This window comes from Adiantum capillus-veneris, chromosome 29 (assembly GCF_014529385.1).
Source record: "Adiantum capillus-veneris isolate H3 chromosome 29, ASM1452938v2, whole genome shotgun sequence".
Taxonomy (NCBI): Eukaryota; Viridiplantae; Streptophyta; class Polypodiopsida; order Polypodiales; family Pteridaceae; genus Adiantum; species Adiantum capillus-veneris.
The window spans coordinates 98,989,363-99,008,870 of NC_140959.1; the positions used below are offsets into that span (position 1 = coordinate 98,989,363).

A 19,508-nucleotide genomic window follows, 5' to 3' on the forward strand; every position below is an offset into this window, starting at 1 on the left:
AGTGAGAGAGAGAGGAGTGCTGGGAGCTCATCAGCGGCCTAGCTCTCTGGTTCATCTGGCGGGCCCATTGTTTCCGCATCTATGAGGCTCGCCCTGTGCCACCAGCAGAGACTGTTCGTGACTTTTGGCTAGAGCTGATCCATACTCTCAGAGGACATCTTGAGGGACTACAGGGCAGCTCCGACCGCATGCGGGAGCGCCGCGAGGCTTTCCTTCGACTCTGGCGCCCTGGGCCTTTCTACACCATGGTCCAGGGGGTGCTCAGATGGCACTACTGTCCACCTATGTGGCTCTTCCCTCCTCCCATCTCTTGATTTAGCCCCATTGTATATATGCTGTTTTTTCATTGGGAGAGTCTCCCCATCATGCTTGTTGTAGCCCTCTCTAGCAGAGGTGGATGTAGCCCTATGGGCAGTTTTCATTAACTAATAGAAGGATCTTTTTCTCGGGAAAAAGAAAAAATTGTCGGTACTGATCCTCCTAGGATTCTAGACACTCCTATCTAGTAAGAAGGGGAGAATTGGCTCTGGAAGTCGATGAAGCATGTCCACATGGCACACAGAGCCATGTGCAAGTGACAACATCTCGCCTTCCATCTCCCCATGTTCACTAGTAATCGGTTGTAGGCAAGCATTGTCTAGGTTTCGTCTCCCGCTTCGTCATTTTCATGCTTCTTCAATTCCCACTTTCCCCTCACTTCTCACTAGCAGACACTAATGGAGAGCTCAACTTCACCTTCACAGGGGGGCTCTAGTGAAGCACCCTTGCCTGACTGCACTGAGCTCACCATTCGACTTACTCTTTCAAAGCAGAAATGCGAGCCATTTTGAGGACAGAGTTGAATGTACTGAAATTTGTGGTGCAAAAGAAATTGGATGATGCATTTTGCTACGTTTGAATCTTGGAAATTGAAAATGGAAAATTGCATTAGTGTCAGTAGTTACTGTCACAAACTGGTGACGTGGCTCCCGAACACACACATACCCTGCTGCTACAAGACTGCCCGAAAAATGCGCCGCAGATTGTGCTGACAACCTGACACATGGCAGCCCGAAATTTACGGCACAGATTGCACTAACTGTGCTGACATGGCATTCCGTACGGATTTGCGTAAAAAGCGCTGGCTGATTTTTATGGAAGCTTTTGGGCCTATTGCTTTTGAGTTAAAAGCTTTTTAAGATAATGATTTTGGGGCTCTGCTTTTGGGGCATCCCTTGTACCAATAAATAAGTTGGTAGGGCCTCATTTCTCAGAGCATCTGGACGGAGAGTCTGAGAGTGAACACCCGCCAACTCTCTTGTACTTTGAGCACAGATTAATATAAAAAGAAATACCGAAAGAGGCGCCGGTCTTTGGGGCCAATACCTCTGGGCACGGAACTACGCCGGGTCGTGTCATCTTTGTGAACTGTTTTGAAGTGAATCTCTGTTGTGTCGCGGTAGAATCTTGACTTAGGGTGTCCAAGTTTGTTACAATGGTATCAGAGCACGGCCGATTTCTCTTCTACCGGGAAATCCGATCCTTTTCTCGCGGCAGTTATGGATTTCAATAAGATACAATCGACTTCTTCTGCATCTGCGAATGCGGGAGGAGATCACGAAGAAGATTCTCAAGAGCAAATAGAGGAAGAGTACGGCCCACCTCGGCCTACTCAGATTGAGATTGAAGAGATGGAACGTCGACAATTGGTTGATGAGGCAACGAAGCGGATGATTAAAAACCCAAAGGATCCGAAATTTGCAAAATTTTTGTCTCAGTAATCCATCGTAGAAGGCCACAAAACCACGCCTTTGTCTGTTTTGCATGCGTAATCGAGGGCGATTACAATTCTTTCAAGAGGGGGGTATGCAATGGCGTGGCTCCCGGACACACACAAACCCTACTGATACAAGACTACTCGGAAAATGCGTCGCAGATTGCACTGACAGCCTGATACGTGGCAGCCCAGAGTTTGCGATGCAGATTGTGCTGACAGTGCTGGCGTGGCATTCCGTACGGATTTGCGTAAAAAGCGCTGGCAGATTTTTATGACAGCTTTTGGGTCTATTGCTTTTGAGTTAAAAGCTTTTTAAGATGATGGTTTTGGGGCTCTGCTTTTGGGGCATCCCATGTACCAATAAATAAGTTAGTAGGGCCTCACTTCTCAGAGCATCTGGACACAGAGTCTGAGAGTGATTACCCACCAACTCTCTTGTACTTTGAGCACATCTTAATATAAAAGAAATACTGAAAGGGGCGTCAGTCTTTGGGGCCAATACCTCTAGGCATGGAACTACGCCGGGCCGTGTCATCTTTGTGAACTGTTTTGAAGTGAATCTCTATTGTGTCGCGGTAGAATCTTTACTTGGGGTATCCAAGTTTGTTACAGGTACTAAGCAAACGACTGTCTCTTGAGCCTGCCTTTAGGGCAACAGTTTATAAAAGCATATGACTTGGGAGCTTTTGGATGCCAATTAAAGCTAACAAATGATTTTTGGTCCTCCACGCACTTGGAAAGATAACTAGTGATTTCTAAATTGCTTTGGGACTTTTGGGAGTGGGCATAATCGTGAAACATTTCAGACCTGAAACGTTTCACCCTCGCAACGTGATTTCACCCCGAAACACTTCACCCTCAGCCAAGCTCTTTGAAGCATGTACCGAAATGCCAATTTTGTGTCATTATAGACTATATGTGCACACATTTTTGCCCAATCTTGAGAAAGATATATAATATAATAATATATCATTGTCGGTAACCATTTAACTCTCTTGTCACATGTGACGAGAGAAGAAGAAGAAGAAGAGAATTTTAACGTCGTAGGAGACTATCCCAAGAGACGATCTATCTGACGAGGAGACTTGAAAGAGAGAGAGAGAGAGAGAGAGAGAGAGAGAGAGAGAGAGATAAAATGTTACATTAACTTCTTCAAAAGGCCAAAGTGACCTATGAGACCAAAAAGTTCAATGTGGTGGATCAAATACAAAGTCTGAGAGAGAGAGAGAGAGAGAGAGAGAGAGACCAGGAATAGCTGCTAAGTGGAGACTAGTATTAGAAAAAAACCAGGGTCGGTGTATTTTAACCAGCTAAAATTGTAAAATCCCGGTTAGATTTTGAGCTTGCTTTCAAAAAAACCAAGAAATTTGAACAAGTTTTAGTGTAATTACTGGCAAAAACATCAAATCTTCACCTAAAAACCGGGAGAATTTCAAGTTTGCCCTTATTTTCACCGATTAGAGAAAATGTTTTTTTCTAGCCTTGGTGGAGACACAAGCTATGTTAACCTTGAAATAACATATGCAGAACAAATAAACAATATTTTGGGGGCGACATTGTCACAAGTTTGGTGACATGGCACCCTGAGGGAGTTACAGCCATTACAGACCACAACTGTGGACAATTGGCGAAAGGGGACACAAAGACTTGTTGATGTGGATGAGCGCAAAATGCGAAACCCTACTGACATGGGCTCTACGGATTTCTGTCAAACACAAATGCATCTTTTGGCGCCACATTTTGGCTCACGGGATTTTGGGACTAGTAGCTTTTCATAGCAATTGTTTTTGGGGCCAAAGGCCTTTAAATATGTATTTGGGGTTCACTCTAGCATTCCAAATTTAGTGGAAGCAGAGCAAAGACCCAACAATTGTACCTTTGTGAAGCATTTCAAAAGAAAGAACGAAAGGGGCGCCAGGGTTTTGGGGCCAAAGCATCTAGAAGTGGAACTCCCGCACTCCATGTCTACCGCGTGGATTCTCTCTCTCTCTCTCTCTCTCTCTCTCTCTCTCTCTCTCTCTCTCTCTCTCTGTGTGTGGATTCTCTCTCTCTCTCTCTCTCTGTGTGTGTGGAGAACATCTACGAGGGTCACCACAACATCGAGAGAGGCTCCAACAGAAAATGGGACTATTCTAGCACGACATGGGAGACGTCCAGGACTATTTACAGAGGCGGACATTGACAATGCTCTTCAGTGACCGATGCAGTACATCCTTGGACAGCACCCCATGTCGGACATCCTCGGACATTAATGTTCATTTTAACTTTTATTTTACTTCATTTTATTTTGTACCCGAACGCTGTATCAGATCCAAGAGGACCAATGATTTGGTGTTTGTGAGCGCTAACTTGCGCATGCTTGCCAAGAGCGTCACACACAAGGCAGATCCTTTCACTAAGTGGGAGATGGCACAAGAGAATCCATCTATGGCCGATACTCTTTTGGAGGAGCTAGAGGAGGACTTCGAGCCTCAATGCGAGCCTCCCGAGCCCTCATACGTCGCTGATGACCTCGACTACGACGACGATATGGAGATTCAGCAGGCGAGCACTTCTCGAGTTTGATGATCATTGATCACTCGACTCTCGAGTCTAGACTCTTGAGTCTACGACTCTACCTACTACATAGCCCTTTGTACTTTTTGTTATCCTTGAGGCCTCAGGCTTGTCCTAAGTCCTTTAGGCTTTTTGACTCTTGAGTCCTTGTGGCATGCACTTCTCATTTTGTATCCATCGATCATCGATGTTTTATTAGCACATTTCAGCCTATATGACTCGTGTTCTTTGGTCTATTTAGTGTAAATTTATGGTCAAAGTGATGCTCTATGTGTGGCATGTGTGTAGGTCAAAAAATGCCAAAAAAACTCTCTTTTTTTTTTTGCCGTTCTGACCCCCGTCCCCGTTTCCCGACTTTTGCCGTCCCGTCCCCGTTCCCGACCCCGACCCGCCGTCCCATGTAACTATGCTTATTACTGCCAATTGCCGGAGCAACAACAATCCCAGCTACTATGAGTCTACAATCTGGCGATGGTCCCAAAGTATCACAAATACAAAGGAGCAACAAACCTGTGCATCCGATAGAGATGATGTCCTAAAGAGATGCACTGCGATCGAGTCAAAAAGGGACTCAACTCGCCTTGTCCTTGCCAATTTTGCAGCTTTTATGGAGACCTTCCCCAAGGCGATTCCTCTTCTTAGAGGCAATGTGGCTGTACACACTCCATAGTTGCTCCAAGCAACTAGTGGTACATGCTTGGCTCAGGACACGAACAGCCAAGCGCTGCAAATGTGGGCCATCTCCTCCATAGTCCTCCCACCACAAAACCAAGCCAATCTTGTTGCGATCAAGCTGTGTATCTACACATCCATAAGAGCCCTTCTTTTGCCTGTAGTTGAGTAGCTCGTCTCTAATCTTGCGCCTAATGTCACTGCTAGGCTCAAGGCGCTCCAATGCAAGCCGCCATCCTTTGCTCACCTCCTTGTCGGTCTCTTGACGCCTTCCTTGAAACTTAGGGTCAAGCACATAAGTTGCCGCATGAAGTGGAGAGTAGTATCCATTTCACCTCGACTCACACAAGCCATGAATCTCCGCATACTGAACAAGGTCAGGCACAAGCTTCTCAAGTGCCTCTATCATCCGATCCATGGCTTCGCCAATGCATGGCTGCAAGCCATCCACCACTCGAAGTAGGTGTAGAATAGGCTTGACCATGGCGTCAAGAGTCTTCACCTCCTCCCACCAAGCGGCGTCGTCGGCCCATTCTCGGCATTTCAATCCTACTGCTGATGTGGACTCCGGCATGGCCTGGAGCTCATCACTGAGAAAGAGGCCCCTTAAGGCTCCGCCACATGTAGACAAGCGGCCTAGCATAAGCCAATTGAATGCAAATCTTGTCTCTGAATATTTGAGCAAGGACAAGTGGCTCCTCTTTGAGAATTCATGGCGCACTTTTTGATGGTTGAGCAGAAAGGAGACAATTCGAGAGGCGTCACCAATGGTGGGTGAAATCCATGACAAGTTCCCTATGTCCTTGAGGAGGTTATTGAGGCAATGCGCCATGCAAAATATGACATGGATGCTGGGATACATGCCCTCAATGATAGCTCCGGCTGCCCTATTTGACGCCTCTCCATCTGCAACCATACAAAGGACATTCTCCGGGCCGGTGATCTCTATGGTGCTTGTCCACTCCGCAGCAAGCATCTCGGCGGCCTTGCCACTATCGGATGCATCATGTGACTCCACAAAGTACATCTCCCCCCGAGAGTAGGCCACCACCCCGTGGATGGACTGCTTGCGGGTGTCGCTCCATCCATCTACAAGAAGAGAGACGCCATTGGTCTCCCACAAATCCTTTGTTGCTTGGGTCGCTTGCTCCACGGCAAGCTTTTCTTTGTCAAGGAGGGTGGTGTGAAGCCTCTCCAATGAAGGTGGTACATAAGAGGAGCCATATTCCCCTATTTTCGTAACCATGGTTCGAAAGTATGGAGACCTATCCACACAAAATAGAGCATGTTGTGTTAGTATGGAGAGTCGAGAGTCGAGAAGTTATAACCCATTATGAATACAAAATGGAAGATTGCAATGTGCATATGCCAAGGGAAACTCACCGCGAAGCATGGAAGGCAATGTGGTCGTGGAAGAAGAATCGGGCAACCGACCTATCCACCTCTTCCTTCAATTTAGGATTCCAATTTTCGTTGAGAGTGGTTTAGCGATGCGGAACGGAAGAGGATGGTGTATATCCATGGCTCTTGAAGGTTCGAGAGATGTCGTCAAGGTTGGCTTCCCTTTGCTCTCGCGGTGTCGCCGTGGCGGAGGGATCAACGGCAACAAAACGGCCCCTCTTGGCGGCTTTCGCAACCTCATACACCGTGAGCTTCTCAAGGAGATCCAACCTCTTCTCGGGAGCTACATGAGGGCAAAACTTCACCTCGTGACCGGGTTCATGAAGAAGATGGGCTCGCACTTTGTTTGAACCACCCGTTCTCTTGTATGAGCATGGCTTGCATGTCCATGGTCTTGCACTGCCACCTTTGCTACGCGTGCTAAAGTCGACTTCATCCACCACGACCACGTTTGCACGGCGGGCCTCCTTCGAGAAGAACCGGCTTGAGATGACATGATGGTGGAGAGACTCGAGAGAGTAGAGCTTAGAAGTTAGAGGAGAGCTTGTGTGGAGAGAGAGTAGAGGAGAGCTTCAAACTTCAAAGTGGGTAGAAGAGGGAGAGGAGAGCTTCAAACTTCAAAGTGGGTAGAAGAGGGAGAGACTTGAGAGTGGAGACTCAACTCTTAAGGGTAGATACTAGAGTGTAGAGTAGTCAATGGTCATGCTTGAGCCTTGAGCATTGAGCAATGACTCAATGAGGCCATGAGGCTTGAGCAATGAGCATTGAGTAGAGAGGAAAGCTTGAGCTTGAGGGAAATTGCCAATTGGAATGAGACTATGAGTACTAAGAGGCCCAAGGGAGCCTTTTATAGCCTCCCAAGGGCCAAGGCCTCCCAAAATGTGGCAGCTGGGCTGCAAAGAGCCGTTTAAAACAGTCATAAACAGCTACTTTTAGCCCGCCTCACTGCTACCGTTCCTGGCCGACCCCGTCCGATCTGGCGGTCCGTCCCCCTGCGACCCGCCCGCCCGTCCGGCCAGAGATGCGGCCGTCCCAAGGCGTCCCCTTCCGTCCCCGGCCCGGTTACGGCCGTCCCCCCGCCCTAGGGCCCACCCCCCCCCCCCGTCCCCTGTAACTATGGTAATAAGGCAGCACACAACAACAGACTTGCTAGTTCGTGTAGGCCTGCTGATCTACGCACAGGGGCCGTTACGGTGGAGGTCATGCGCGCTTCACCAGTTTGCAAGTCCCGTACGAAGGCGACCTTCGTGCTTACAAACAAGCAGATAACACAAGTGGAAAGGGAGATGAAGGAATGGAAAGCAGAGATGGAAGGATGGTGGAAGGAGAAGGCCAACCTTCTTCAAATGTTCTTCAACGAAGGCACACAATGCAAGGAGGAGAAAGAGGACATGCACGTAGTGATACAAGCACTTACGGCGGATTCACAAGCACTCAAAGAAGAGGTCCCAGCCCTCAAGTGAGAGCTTGCTGATAGAGCAAGCAATGGACTAGAGGAAGGTGAATTCCAGCCCTCAGTGATAGGAAATCAAGGTCATTAAGGAACAGGTACAGATGATCAAAGAGGAAGAGAAACAGAATGGGACGAAGACGTCTTCGTGGGTGGATGTAATCACGAAGACACAGAAGAAGGCGGATGAGGCCGAGAAATGGATAGAAGTCGCTAAGAAAAGAAAAGGGAAAGAAACCACGTCTATCCCCACCCCTACAATCATCAACAGAACTTTAGAAGAGCAGCAGCGAAGGAAGACTACTATGCTTTGCAAATACGAATAACCGGTCTAAAAGACCGAGATGATGTGGAAGGGGAAGTCAAAGAACTTCTCCGCATGATGGGTAGCGAGGCTACTCATACAAAGGCATGGAGGGTAGGGAAGAAGACACAAGGAAATTGGGAGACTTCAAAAGAAAGAGCTCTAATCATGCGCTTCCCATCCATGGAGGCAAAGGACTTCTTGAAGAAGCGTCCTACACTTAAGAGAACGGGCATATTCCTTGGAGATGACCTCACACTCACACAGCTTGCTCATATGAAAGAAGTTATGCCTGACATAATGCCAGTTTGAGAGAAGAGGAAAGTGGCCTTCTACAGGGATGGACGAGTGGTTATTCTGGAGAAGCGCCCCGCATGACGGCGCGAGACCTGTGGGACCACACTCAGAGTGGCTACATGGAATTGTAATGGATCTTTGCCCCTTGATGTAGGGGCCTTTGAGGATAGTTTCACAGGGAGAGACATCATTTTCTACTCTGAGACGCATCAAGCCCCGGGGCAGTCCATGCCACATGTGAGCGGATACAGATGGGAGACAACTTGCAAACAAGAGACGAGGTTCAAGAGAAGTGGCAGTCTTATTCAGGGAGGAGCTACAGTCTCTGATACATATAGCTCGAAGGGATGAGCATGCGAGGTACATGTGGGTGAGACTGAAGGCAGACACAGGCAGATATCTCTACATCGCTATTTGCTATTTTTCTCCTAGTACGTCGGTATATGCATCACCTAGAGGACAGTCCCCCTTTCTCTATTTTAGATGATGATATATGGGAGTTTTCCAGAGACGACGACGTTATTATCTTGGGGGATTTCAATGCTAGGATTGCCCACCACCAGACAGTATTCTATGATACCTTAGAGGAGTTGATGCGGGAGCTTGATATTACAGAAATGGGTCTATCTAGATTATCACATGATGAGGAGCACACTGGTGACTGAGTATGGTAGATACTTGATTGATATGGGGATTGCACATGGATTGGCCATTTTGAATGGCCTATAGAGATTCCCTACCTGGTGGTTTTACATGCTTTCCGCATCGGCATGGCGCTAGTACAGTGGATTATGTTATGGCTCCTCCAGGACTGATTCCTTCCTTTCAGGATTTCGTGGTGGGAACTAGAACGGTTGGGGTAGCAGTCGATCATGCTATCTTGTCTTTCACTCTATCGTTCCAGTTCAACACAGCTCCATTGAGACACATACTCGGTATACCTTCACGAGGTAGACGGATCACGTGTACACTAATGAGATATACAGGCAGCTATGCACTCAGGAGCTAGAACGACCACTAGATGAGCTCACCCAAATTCTGACAGAGACGCTGCATGATGCAGCATCGGAGGCATATCCCCACAACAAGCCTACACGCAGACGATCTGGGAGCATGCCTCAGAACAATTGGTATGATGAGGAGTGTAGAGAGACGAGGATCAGATTACAAAGAGAGGTGCTCATGGGTACTACTACACATAGACAGTCACGTATTATCTTCCGCCGCCTAGTGTGACGAAAGAAGAGGGCTAACCTATCTCAATTAGAGCGTGATCTGTATCAGTTGTTTATGAGTCAGGACTATAGTGAGGCATGGAGGCTTTTCAATGAGCACTCTCCACCGCCAGCCATCACTTCCACAGAGACATGGGGGGAATATGCTACATCTCTCTATACAGCATCAGGGCAACCACCTTTGCCTGACCCTCCAGAGGATGCCCAGAAACATGTACTTTCTTTATTGCTGAGAGGGTAAGGAAAGCCATTGACAAGATGAAGACAGGAAGAGCACAGGATCATGATGGTCTGGTAGCAGAGCACTTTATCCATGCTAGAGACATGCTTGCAGAGCCTCTTGCCATGATGTTTAATAGAGACATGTATGAAGGTTTCCCTGAGACTTGGAGTATGTCCACTATTGTGCCTATCTTCAAGTCGAGAGATCCTATGCTTCCCGGGAATTACTGAACCATCATGGTTGGTCACACTCTGGCTAGGCTATATGCATCAATTCTTGAGCATGAGTAAAGTGGATGGGCAGAGAGAGAGGGCATACGGACAGCAAGACAGGCAGGGTTCAGGAGAGGTCTCTCCACTCCCATTATTGAGGAGGGTAGACACCATGGCAGGAGGATATATTGTAGCTTTGTGGATTTCCGCAAAGAATTTGATACAGTGCCACGAGCCAGACTCATACGCGGCTGATATGGGGGATCTTAGCTTTATACAGAACAGTGGTAGGACAGGTATGCACTACTCTGTCCGACATGGTTCACTCCACCATTGGGGTGAAGCAGGGTTGTCCCCTATCTCCGACTCTCTTTGGGATATATGTAGATGAGTTTTCAGATTATGTACATACACAGGGTGATAGAGGTGCTCAGCTTGCAGGGAAATGGATTCCGTTGCTATTATATGCTGATGATATTGTGCTTATCTCCCATTCTCCAGAAGGGATGCAACGTCATTTGGATGCGTTGCATGTATTTGCACGGGACAGTGGATTGTCTGTGAACCTTGGTAAGACCAAGGTAATGGTGTTTAACACCACAACGCAGTGGGTAAGGAGGTCCGCCCCCACTTTTACATATGGTCGAGAGACTGTGGAGTATGCAGATACATACACTTATCTTAAGGCGGTTTTCAGTGGTCCAGTATTTTCCATGAGGCGTGCAACAGATACGCGATTGGCCAGAGCCTATGCAGCATTGGGGAGACTTGAGAGGATATGTTCACAGGTTCAGTTGTTCCACGAACCTCGGACAAAGCTTTGGCTCTTTGACACTTTGGTCACTTTGGCCATGCTGTACGGAGTGGAGATATGGGGCTCCTCAGTTGATCATCATAGCAGAGCTGGCAGTATTGATGGATGGAGATGTATGGAAAAGCCATTGGTGTCTATGATTTCTCCCATGATAAGGGCCAAGGCCTCAGTACCACATGACATTGTTAGGGCGGAGCTCGTTGCTCCTCCATTGGTAGTGGAGGCACTCACACGATTAGTTTCATTTATGCATAGCACTTGGGCTCTCCCTAGAGACAGGTATGCTCGATTAGCACTAGAGTCTTTGCGACAGCTCGCATTGCAAGGAGATAGATCATGTTGGTATGCAGAGATGGCATCTTGGTTTCAATTACATGGCTTTAGTATGGACCGGCTACCCCCATTTCAGTACTCTCTGGATGCACCCTCCATCCCCCTCACAAGGGCAGAGATTACCAGGCTCATCAGACAGGACTTGATTTAGTTGGATACGAAGAGGACGTGAATACAACCTACACATGAGCTAGGTACGAAGATGACTTTCTATAGAGAGCATCTTCTCCAACTCACGGAGGATGGTCTTGTGATCAGACCAGGATACATGGATACTCATCTATCACATGGGATACGATGTGCTATTGGTCAGATACACACATCCTCACATCAGCTAGAGATCAAGACAGGTAGATTTAGAGGAATACCCGCTCAATCCACGATTTGTCAGGTGTGCCAAATAGAGCCAGAGAGAGAGCTACATTACATATGTCACTGCCCAGTATACTATGAGATACGAGGCCGCTTTCGTTGTCTATTCAGAGAGGGTTTTGGGCCACTTTCTATAGACATGAGATACCAGGATCACAGATGCCTCGGATTATACTTACTAGAGATTCGCAAACACAAAGAGGACCTCTTGAAGAGGGGCACAATGAGAGAGATCCAGCGACAACGGAAGATCACAGATTTCTTTCAGTCACACAGACAGACCCCTCTCTCTCTCTCTCTCTCTCTCTCTCTCTCTCTCTCTCTCTCTCTCTCTCTCTCTCTCTCTCTCTCTCTCTCTCTCTCACACACACACACACTTAGGTGAAACAAAACTGAAATGGTGACAAGTTCTAGACTTTACACTTCCACAAATCTTTACTTCTTTCCTTGCTTGAATGTGTGCTACTTAGCACGAGAAATGGTTCCTTTTAATGTGTGTGTGTGTGTGTGTGTGTGTGTGAGAGAGAGAGAGAGAGAGAGAGAGAGAGAGAGAGAGAGAGACCCAATGGGGGGTCCCAACCAACCCTCTCAAGGGCCTCCCACATTGTTGCCGATCTGGTATTTGCTTTGATTGCGTAAATGAAATGTACACACATGCAATACCTCAATGCAGACTCTATTGACTCGAATGGGGAATGTCACCGCGGTAACTCTTCAAAATGAATCACTTCCGCGGCTGATTTGATGCACTTTTGGATCTGTCTTGATGAGGGATTGTTGATGGCCACCAAGGAACTGGGGCTGATTTATGCTCCCGATGTGAGAGGAATCAAGAGTTGAAAGCTGGCTACAAAAACGGAGATCTGGGTGCAAAATCGAAGCCATCTTGTCGCGTAAAGCAGGGCTGAAAATGCAGATGATGATGATGCCAATGATGGATAGCAACGGGAGCACTCAATGCGGTGAGGAAATGGCCGAGAGGAGGCTCAATGGGCTGCCGAAGTACCGGGCTGCAGCAGAGAGGCTAGCATTAGCAGACCCGGGTCGCGACTCGCAAGGGGAAGGGTTGAAATCTGAAAATGCTGGGCTGATCTGCATATTGGGAGCAAAACGCTGGCTGATGCAAAATGCTAGGGTTGCTCTTTGCTAGCGCTCGCTCCCTTGCTCCCTTTTATAGGCTAGGATACTGGTTAAGAATTTTTTTAAGGCTTACGTAGGGCAAAAGTTGAAGACAAAGTTATGAAAATAAATCATTAAAATGATTTAATAATAAACTTGACTTCGGCTAAGTTTCTGGGTGAAATGAAAGCCATTCACAACAATTATTCTTGCAAATGCTTGAAAAGAAGACTATGTAGCACTAATGTAATGATCAAATACTTAAAAATATAAACGAATCAAACATTATGTCTACAATATCATGGCAAGATATAAAAACAATTTCACTATCAAAACTCTTGAGACATGGTCTTGAAAGCTGCCATTGATATAACTAACCTGCTCATTATGGACAAAAAACCTTCTATGCGCGAACTTTGTGGGGACGGTGTCTTTGCCACCAAAATTAACCATATCCAAAGCTCCGACACTTAAAACAAGCGGAATATTCTTCTGTATAATGACCTCAAAACGCTTATCGCTGCAAGCCATTACACCACCTACAATGTGATCTGCAACTTCTGTGGTTGTGATGTCAAGAATTCCCTGTTAATACAAATGGCAATGGTAAATCAATATAAGATTCGCATATGGATAACATACTCCATGTGAAATCCTCATGCAGTCAAGCCATTAAATGATAGGTGAAATGGCACAGCGGTTTAATCGACTAGCTTTTTGTTTTTTGTGATGTAAGAGTGGGCATACCTGCAGAAATCCTTGACTGGCAAGGTTTTCCATTGCCTTGCCACCAATTCCAGTTGCATGAAACACAAGTGTTTCAAACCCTCTCTCCTCCAAATTTTTTCTGACAGCCTCCACACATGGGGTCGTCACTCCAAACATCGTTAATCCAATAGTGGGTCGATCTTCCTGCCTGATCACAGAACAAGATTCGTCCAAATTTCTTACAGCAACCATACCAGCTAATGCAGATGCTGCATTAGCCAATATAGCTTTGCTAACACTATTAAGCCCTGCTATGTCAACAACTGACGGAAGAAGCATTAAATCTGATGACTCTATGTAAGGGGCTGTATTTCCGCTTGCAACCGTCGACACTAGCAGCTTTGGAAATCCAATTGGAAGAGACCTTAAAGCTGGTGCAATGAGTGCTGTACCCCCACTCCCTCCCACTCCTATTGCACCCAGCATTTCTCCTCTCACGTGCAATGCTTGTAAGTATTGTTGAAGTGCAGCACTTACTATAGATACTGCAGAGCCTCTATCTTCCGGCAAAAATGAAAGCGATTGCCTTGAAGGGACTGGGTGGTGCTGGAGGACCTCTTCAACGCTTACTCCATTGATTCCAGAAAAGACATATTTATCGGGTATCTTTGTGGAGACATCAACCAGCCTGACTTTGACCTGCAACAGACGCATGATTCTTAAGATCAAACCCGTGTTCAGGAAAAACCATTTAGCAAACTTACACAATTCCTATTTATGACTCTTATGAAAGGAAAATTGAAAAAAAATTGAGCTATTTCTGCTACTTTTACACTATTTTCTAGGCAGATTTTTTCCTTTTCCTCTTGTTGTCAACCGGTATTTTCCAGCTGAGACACACTTGTCCCAAACAATGAATTGTAACATGAATGAAGTCAAGCAGACAAAGACTCTCCTTTGAGTTACTATCTCAGATATCTAAAAAGGGATTCCACATCTTGATCGAGGTCCCATGGTCAGGATAAAAGAATGATGCCCGAAGCTATATATGATTCTAAAATAAGCTAGCAAATAAAAGTGCTGCTACAATTTTGAAATCATGAGAGAAATGCAACCTCTTCAGCAAGACAAAATGGCCTCCCACTCCTTTCAGAGAGGAGGCATTTACAAATTTTTTCGAGCTATGACTGAAACCTGAAACCCTGAGAGATACACCTAAGCGATTGGGAGGGCTTAATATTTTCGATCTACAACGACATGTTCTGGAGATATTGTCAAGCCTTCTTTTGGTCACTGGCACCCGTCGTTCTGGGATGTCACCTTTGGGTAGCTTGATGGCCATATTCTAGGATGTCCATTCATTTCGTCCCTTGTTGATTGGAAGGTTGTTACCTCGCATTTTTCCTAACATGGTGTCACGTGACACATCCAACCCTACGTGTCCGTGGACAAGCTACAGCATGACCAAGGTTCAGTCAGTCCAGTCAATCTAGATTTAGAAGTGATCTGGCACTTTTGTGAGTCTGATTGTAGACCGTGCATGCCCAGTCACTTAGTGTAGATGCATATCCTCTGGTTGTGCACAGCATGATCATCAGTATTCCCATCAGAATCCATCAAATTCCTTCAAGGGAATTTTCCAGTGCATTTAGCCTATTTTACCTATTTTTGACATTTTTCACTTACATGTTAGGTGCAGCGGAATGAATGTTTGTGCTTTGCTCAAGATGAGTGCTCCAAACTGAGCTCAAGGTTCCTTTTGTTCTTATGGAAGGGAGAGCCTTCCGTTCTTAATGAGAGAGTGCAATGATCACAACAAAGTGAATGGACACTGTGCGTGCAAGTGAATGAAACTGAGAGATAGAAATGAAATGAAATGAAATGTTATATTAAACGTCTTCAAAAGGCCAGAATGACCTATGAGACCAAACTAATACAAAAAGTGGTGAATCTGTTACAATGTCTGGGTACCTTAGTACTAAAGTACTAAATGTGAAAATTGTGAGAGTGAAAATAAATGTGAAAAACTAAATACAAAGTAGTAAATAGACTTCTTAGGAGCATTCTAAGTGTCTGGCTAGAATGCTTCTAATCCTTTGTTGTAGTCTCCTCCGATGGAGTGTGCTTCTGCATCTTGGTTGTGGTCGTCTCGATTTCCTAAGCTCAGTCGCTCTGTCAATTAGGGTGCCTTTGGTATGAATATTGGTACTCCTTTGTGCTGGCTGTTGGCCTCTTGTTTCTCCGTCCACTCCTGCTTCTCTCGATCCGAAGAAATCTGTGATCTGCCTCTGAGGCTGTAGTGCTCTTTGTCTTCTCATTAGATTATCCCTGTGCCGATGTAGTTCCAGTAGATACAAGCCTAAGCATCTTTGATCTTGGTATTGCATGATTCTATCTAGAGGTCCAAAGCCTTCTTTAAAGAGGCAATGAAAACGCCCCTGTATCTCATAGTATACTGTGCAATGGCATATATAGTGTAATTCTGTCTCCGGCTCCATCCCGCACAACTTACAAATTCTGCTCTCAGGTTGGATTCCCCTTAATCTGCCAAATTCAATTTCCAACTGGTGTGAGGATGTGCGAATCTGACCAATAGCACATCTCAAACCATGAGACAGGTGGCTATCCATGTAACTCGGGCGAATCACAAATCCATCTTCAGATAGTCGTAGAAGTTTTCTTTGTATTCGGCCATCTTCGTGCCTAGTTCTTGTGTAGGGTCTACCCATGTCCTCGTAGTATCCAACTGTATAAGATCCTGTCGGATGATTTTATTAATCTCTGTTCGTGTAATTGCCAGTGATGGAGCCTCAAGAGAGTATTGGAAGGGGGGTAATCTTTCCATACTGAACCCATGTCTCTGAAACCACGAGGACAGTTGCGCATACCAGCATGATGTATCCCCTTTCATTGCTAATTGTTGAGAGGATTCGAGGGCCAGTTTAGTATATCAGCAATTATTTGTATCCCACAAACCATGTATGAAGGACATTGATCTGGTAAGAGCTTCAATTTCTAATGGAGGGGCCGCTAGTTCCGCTCGGGTAATCGCGTGTGGTACGGAGGCCTTGGCTCTAATCATTCGGGAAATCATAGATACCAAAGGTCTCTTCATTGACTTCCAATTATCCTGATCCACGGATGGTCCCCAAATCTGGACCCCATAAAGCATAACCGAAGCCACCACAGTATCAAAAAGCCAAAGTTTTGTTCGTGGTTCCTGAAACTGCACTTGTGAACACATCCTCTCCAACCCTCCCAAGGCCGCAAAGGCTCTGGATAATCTAGCATCCGCTGCTTTCTTAAGAGTAAACTTCGGTCCTGCAAATACCACCCCAAGGTATGTGTATGCATTTGTGTACTCTATTGTATCCTGGCCATATGTAAGTGTAGGTGCCGATCTCCTAACCCACTGCGGTGTGGTGTTAAACACCATAACTTTGGTTTTACCCAAGTTTACCGACAGTCCACTGTCCTCCGCGAATTTATGTAATGCATTTAGTTGCCTCTCCATTCCATCTGGTGATTCTGCTATCAGTACAATATCATCTGCATACAACAACAAAGGGATCCATGACCCTGCAAGTTGAGCTGCTCTGTCACCCTCTCTATCAATGTAATCTGATACCTCATCTATGTACATACCAAATAAAGTAGGGGACAGTGGGCATCCCTGCTTTACTCCAACGGTGGAATGAACAATGTCGGAATCCCCTTCTGGAGTACGTACATACCCCATTACTGACCCGTATAAAGCCATGATCCCCCATATAATCTCTTTGGGGACTCCTAACTCTTGCATCCTCCGCATCAATCTGGCCCTTGGTACTGTATCAAAAGCTTTCCGAAAATCCATAAGCAACAATCTCCTCCGAAGGCCCCACTCTCGTCGGCGAGAGTGGTCTACTATTGATTGCACAAACTAGTACAAACTGAATGCATGTGACTCATGCAAGTCTAGGCTATGTCGACGATGACGACAGGGATGACGAAGTCGACCTAATGGCTGAAATCTGCAATCTTTCTATTGCTGTCCAAAAACACAATGGGCTGAAATCTGCGACTGAGCCAAAAACGCTGATTTTGGGGCTGTTTTCTGCGGGTCTTTGACGCTGAAAATCTGCAGGTTTAGGGTTGAAAACAGAGGTTCTTAAGGGCTGAATCTGATGGTCTATACGGGCTGAATCTGCTACTCTTTAGGGGGCTGAATCTGCTACTCTTCTATTGCTTGAAGGAAAAACGCTAGGCTATTGGGTTTCTCGCGGTGAAGCTTGGAGATGAAAACGCCAATGGCTGATGCAAGCTTGGGCGATGATGCTTGATGCAAAACGGTGGGGATGCTTGTGGATGGCGATGGTGCTTGATGAAGGAACGCTAGCTCTTGGTCTTGCTTGGAGGGAAGTCCACCAAGGGGTCTTGCTGAGAAGTTGCGTGCTGAGCTTGGCTCCTGTTGCCTCTTCTACCATTTAAGCTAGTCTAGGTTTGCTTATATACAAACTTACTCAATTTACCCTACCTACTTTCCAACAAAAGTCACTTAAAAATAATAAGTGAAAAATAGGTAAAATAGACTAAATGCACTGGAAAATTTCCCTGAAGGAATCTGATGGATTCTGATGGGAATACTGATGATCATGTTGTGTGCAACCAGAGGATATGCATCTACACTAAGTGACTGGGCATGCACGGTCTACGAATAGACTCACAAAAGTGCCAGATCGCTTCTAAATCTAAACTGACTGGACTCACTGAACCTTGGTCATGCTGTAGCTTGTCCACGGACACATAGGGTTGGGTGTGTCACGTGACATCCCCTCCTTTTCAAAGTGAGGTATTGGTACCGAACTGTATGGCGTCGAGGGAGATCGCCAATAGCATCCGGAATCCTGGAAGGGACTCTTCGCCAGCCCACTCTGATGTGTGGGTCGCACGGTACTTGAACTTCATAAAGGTCTGCAATGCTTGCTTCTTTGGGCCGCGCCGAAAGCGACACAAAGTCTTCTGTGGCTCCTTCAATGCTTCAACTTCGTCGAGAGTCATGCTTCTTTCTTCTTCAAGAATCTCCATGGCTGAAAACTCCTGAAACCATTTCCAACACAAATTTCAGCGATTTTCAGCGATAGAAGAGCAGCAGAAAACAGCCCTAAAGAAGTAGCCAATTCAGCCCGAAAAGACCTCAGTTTTCAGCCTTAAGTAACCTCAGTTTTCAGCCCTAAACCTGCAGATTTTCAGCGTCAAAGACCCACCGAAAACAGCCCCCAAATCAGCGTTTTTGGACTAGTCACAGATTTCAGCCCATAGCGTTTTTGGACAGCAGTAGAAAGATTGCAGATTTCAGCCATTAGGTCGATCTCGTCATCGCCGACATAGCCTAGACTTGCATCAATCACATACATTCACTTTGTACCAAATTGTGCAATCATAAGTAGACCACTCTCGCCCACAAGAGTGGGGCCTTCGAAGGGTTTTACGTCTCTGGTGTCGTATCTCTCTTCTCTCTCTATCTCTCAGTCTCATACACTTGCACGCACAATATCCATTCACTTTGTTTGTGATCATAGCATTCTCTCATTAAGAACGGAAGGCTCTACCTTCCATAAGAACAAAAGGAACCTTGAGCACAGTTCGGAGCACTCATCTTAAGCGAAGCGCAAACATTCATTCCGCTGCACCTTACATTGGTATCAGAGCTTTGGCAGTGTTCTGTATCACTCAAGGAAAGAACCACAAGAGCCACATAATTTTTTTGCTTGTTGAGGTCGCATGTAACCCAAGTCCTCTTGGGCGTGTCGATTCCTAATCGTGTTTTTGAAGAGTGATAGGAATCCCAGGAAAAATTTCCTGATTTGGACTTCGGTTGCTCCAGTTTTACCATTTTTGTAGATTTCTTCTGTTGGAGTAAGCAACCTTGGTGTGAGCGCAAGGCTGCAAAGGGGTGCGCTCGCGGAAAAGAGTAGAACTAGGGTGAAGAGAAGATCCTTCTCAAACACAGTTTGCAAGAGAAAGAAAACCTTAAGAACCTCAAGAACCCAAGAACCCAAGACCCTTAAGAACCC

General features: G+C 46.1%; 1 protein-coding gene across 1 annotated transcript in view; it reads right to left on the minus strand.

Moving 5' to 3' along the window:
* LOC147419649 (TIM-barrel signal transduction protein) overlaps positions 1-19,508 on the minus strand; it is a 78,988-nt gene that overhangs the window by 34,887 nt on the left and 24,593 nt on the right. Inside the window, exons 2-3 of the mRNA XM_086505642.1 lie at positions 13,492-14,151; positions 13,123-13,329 (exon numbers count right to left, since the gene is read on the minus strand). Coding sequence (XP_086361768.1) covers positions 13,123-13,329; positions 13,492-14,151 — 867 coding nt within the window. The remainder of the gene's footprint in view (positions 1-13,122; positions 13,330-13,491; positions 14,152-19,508) is intronic.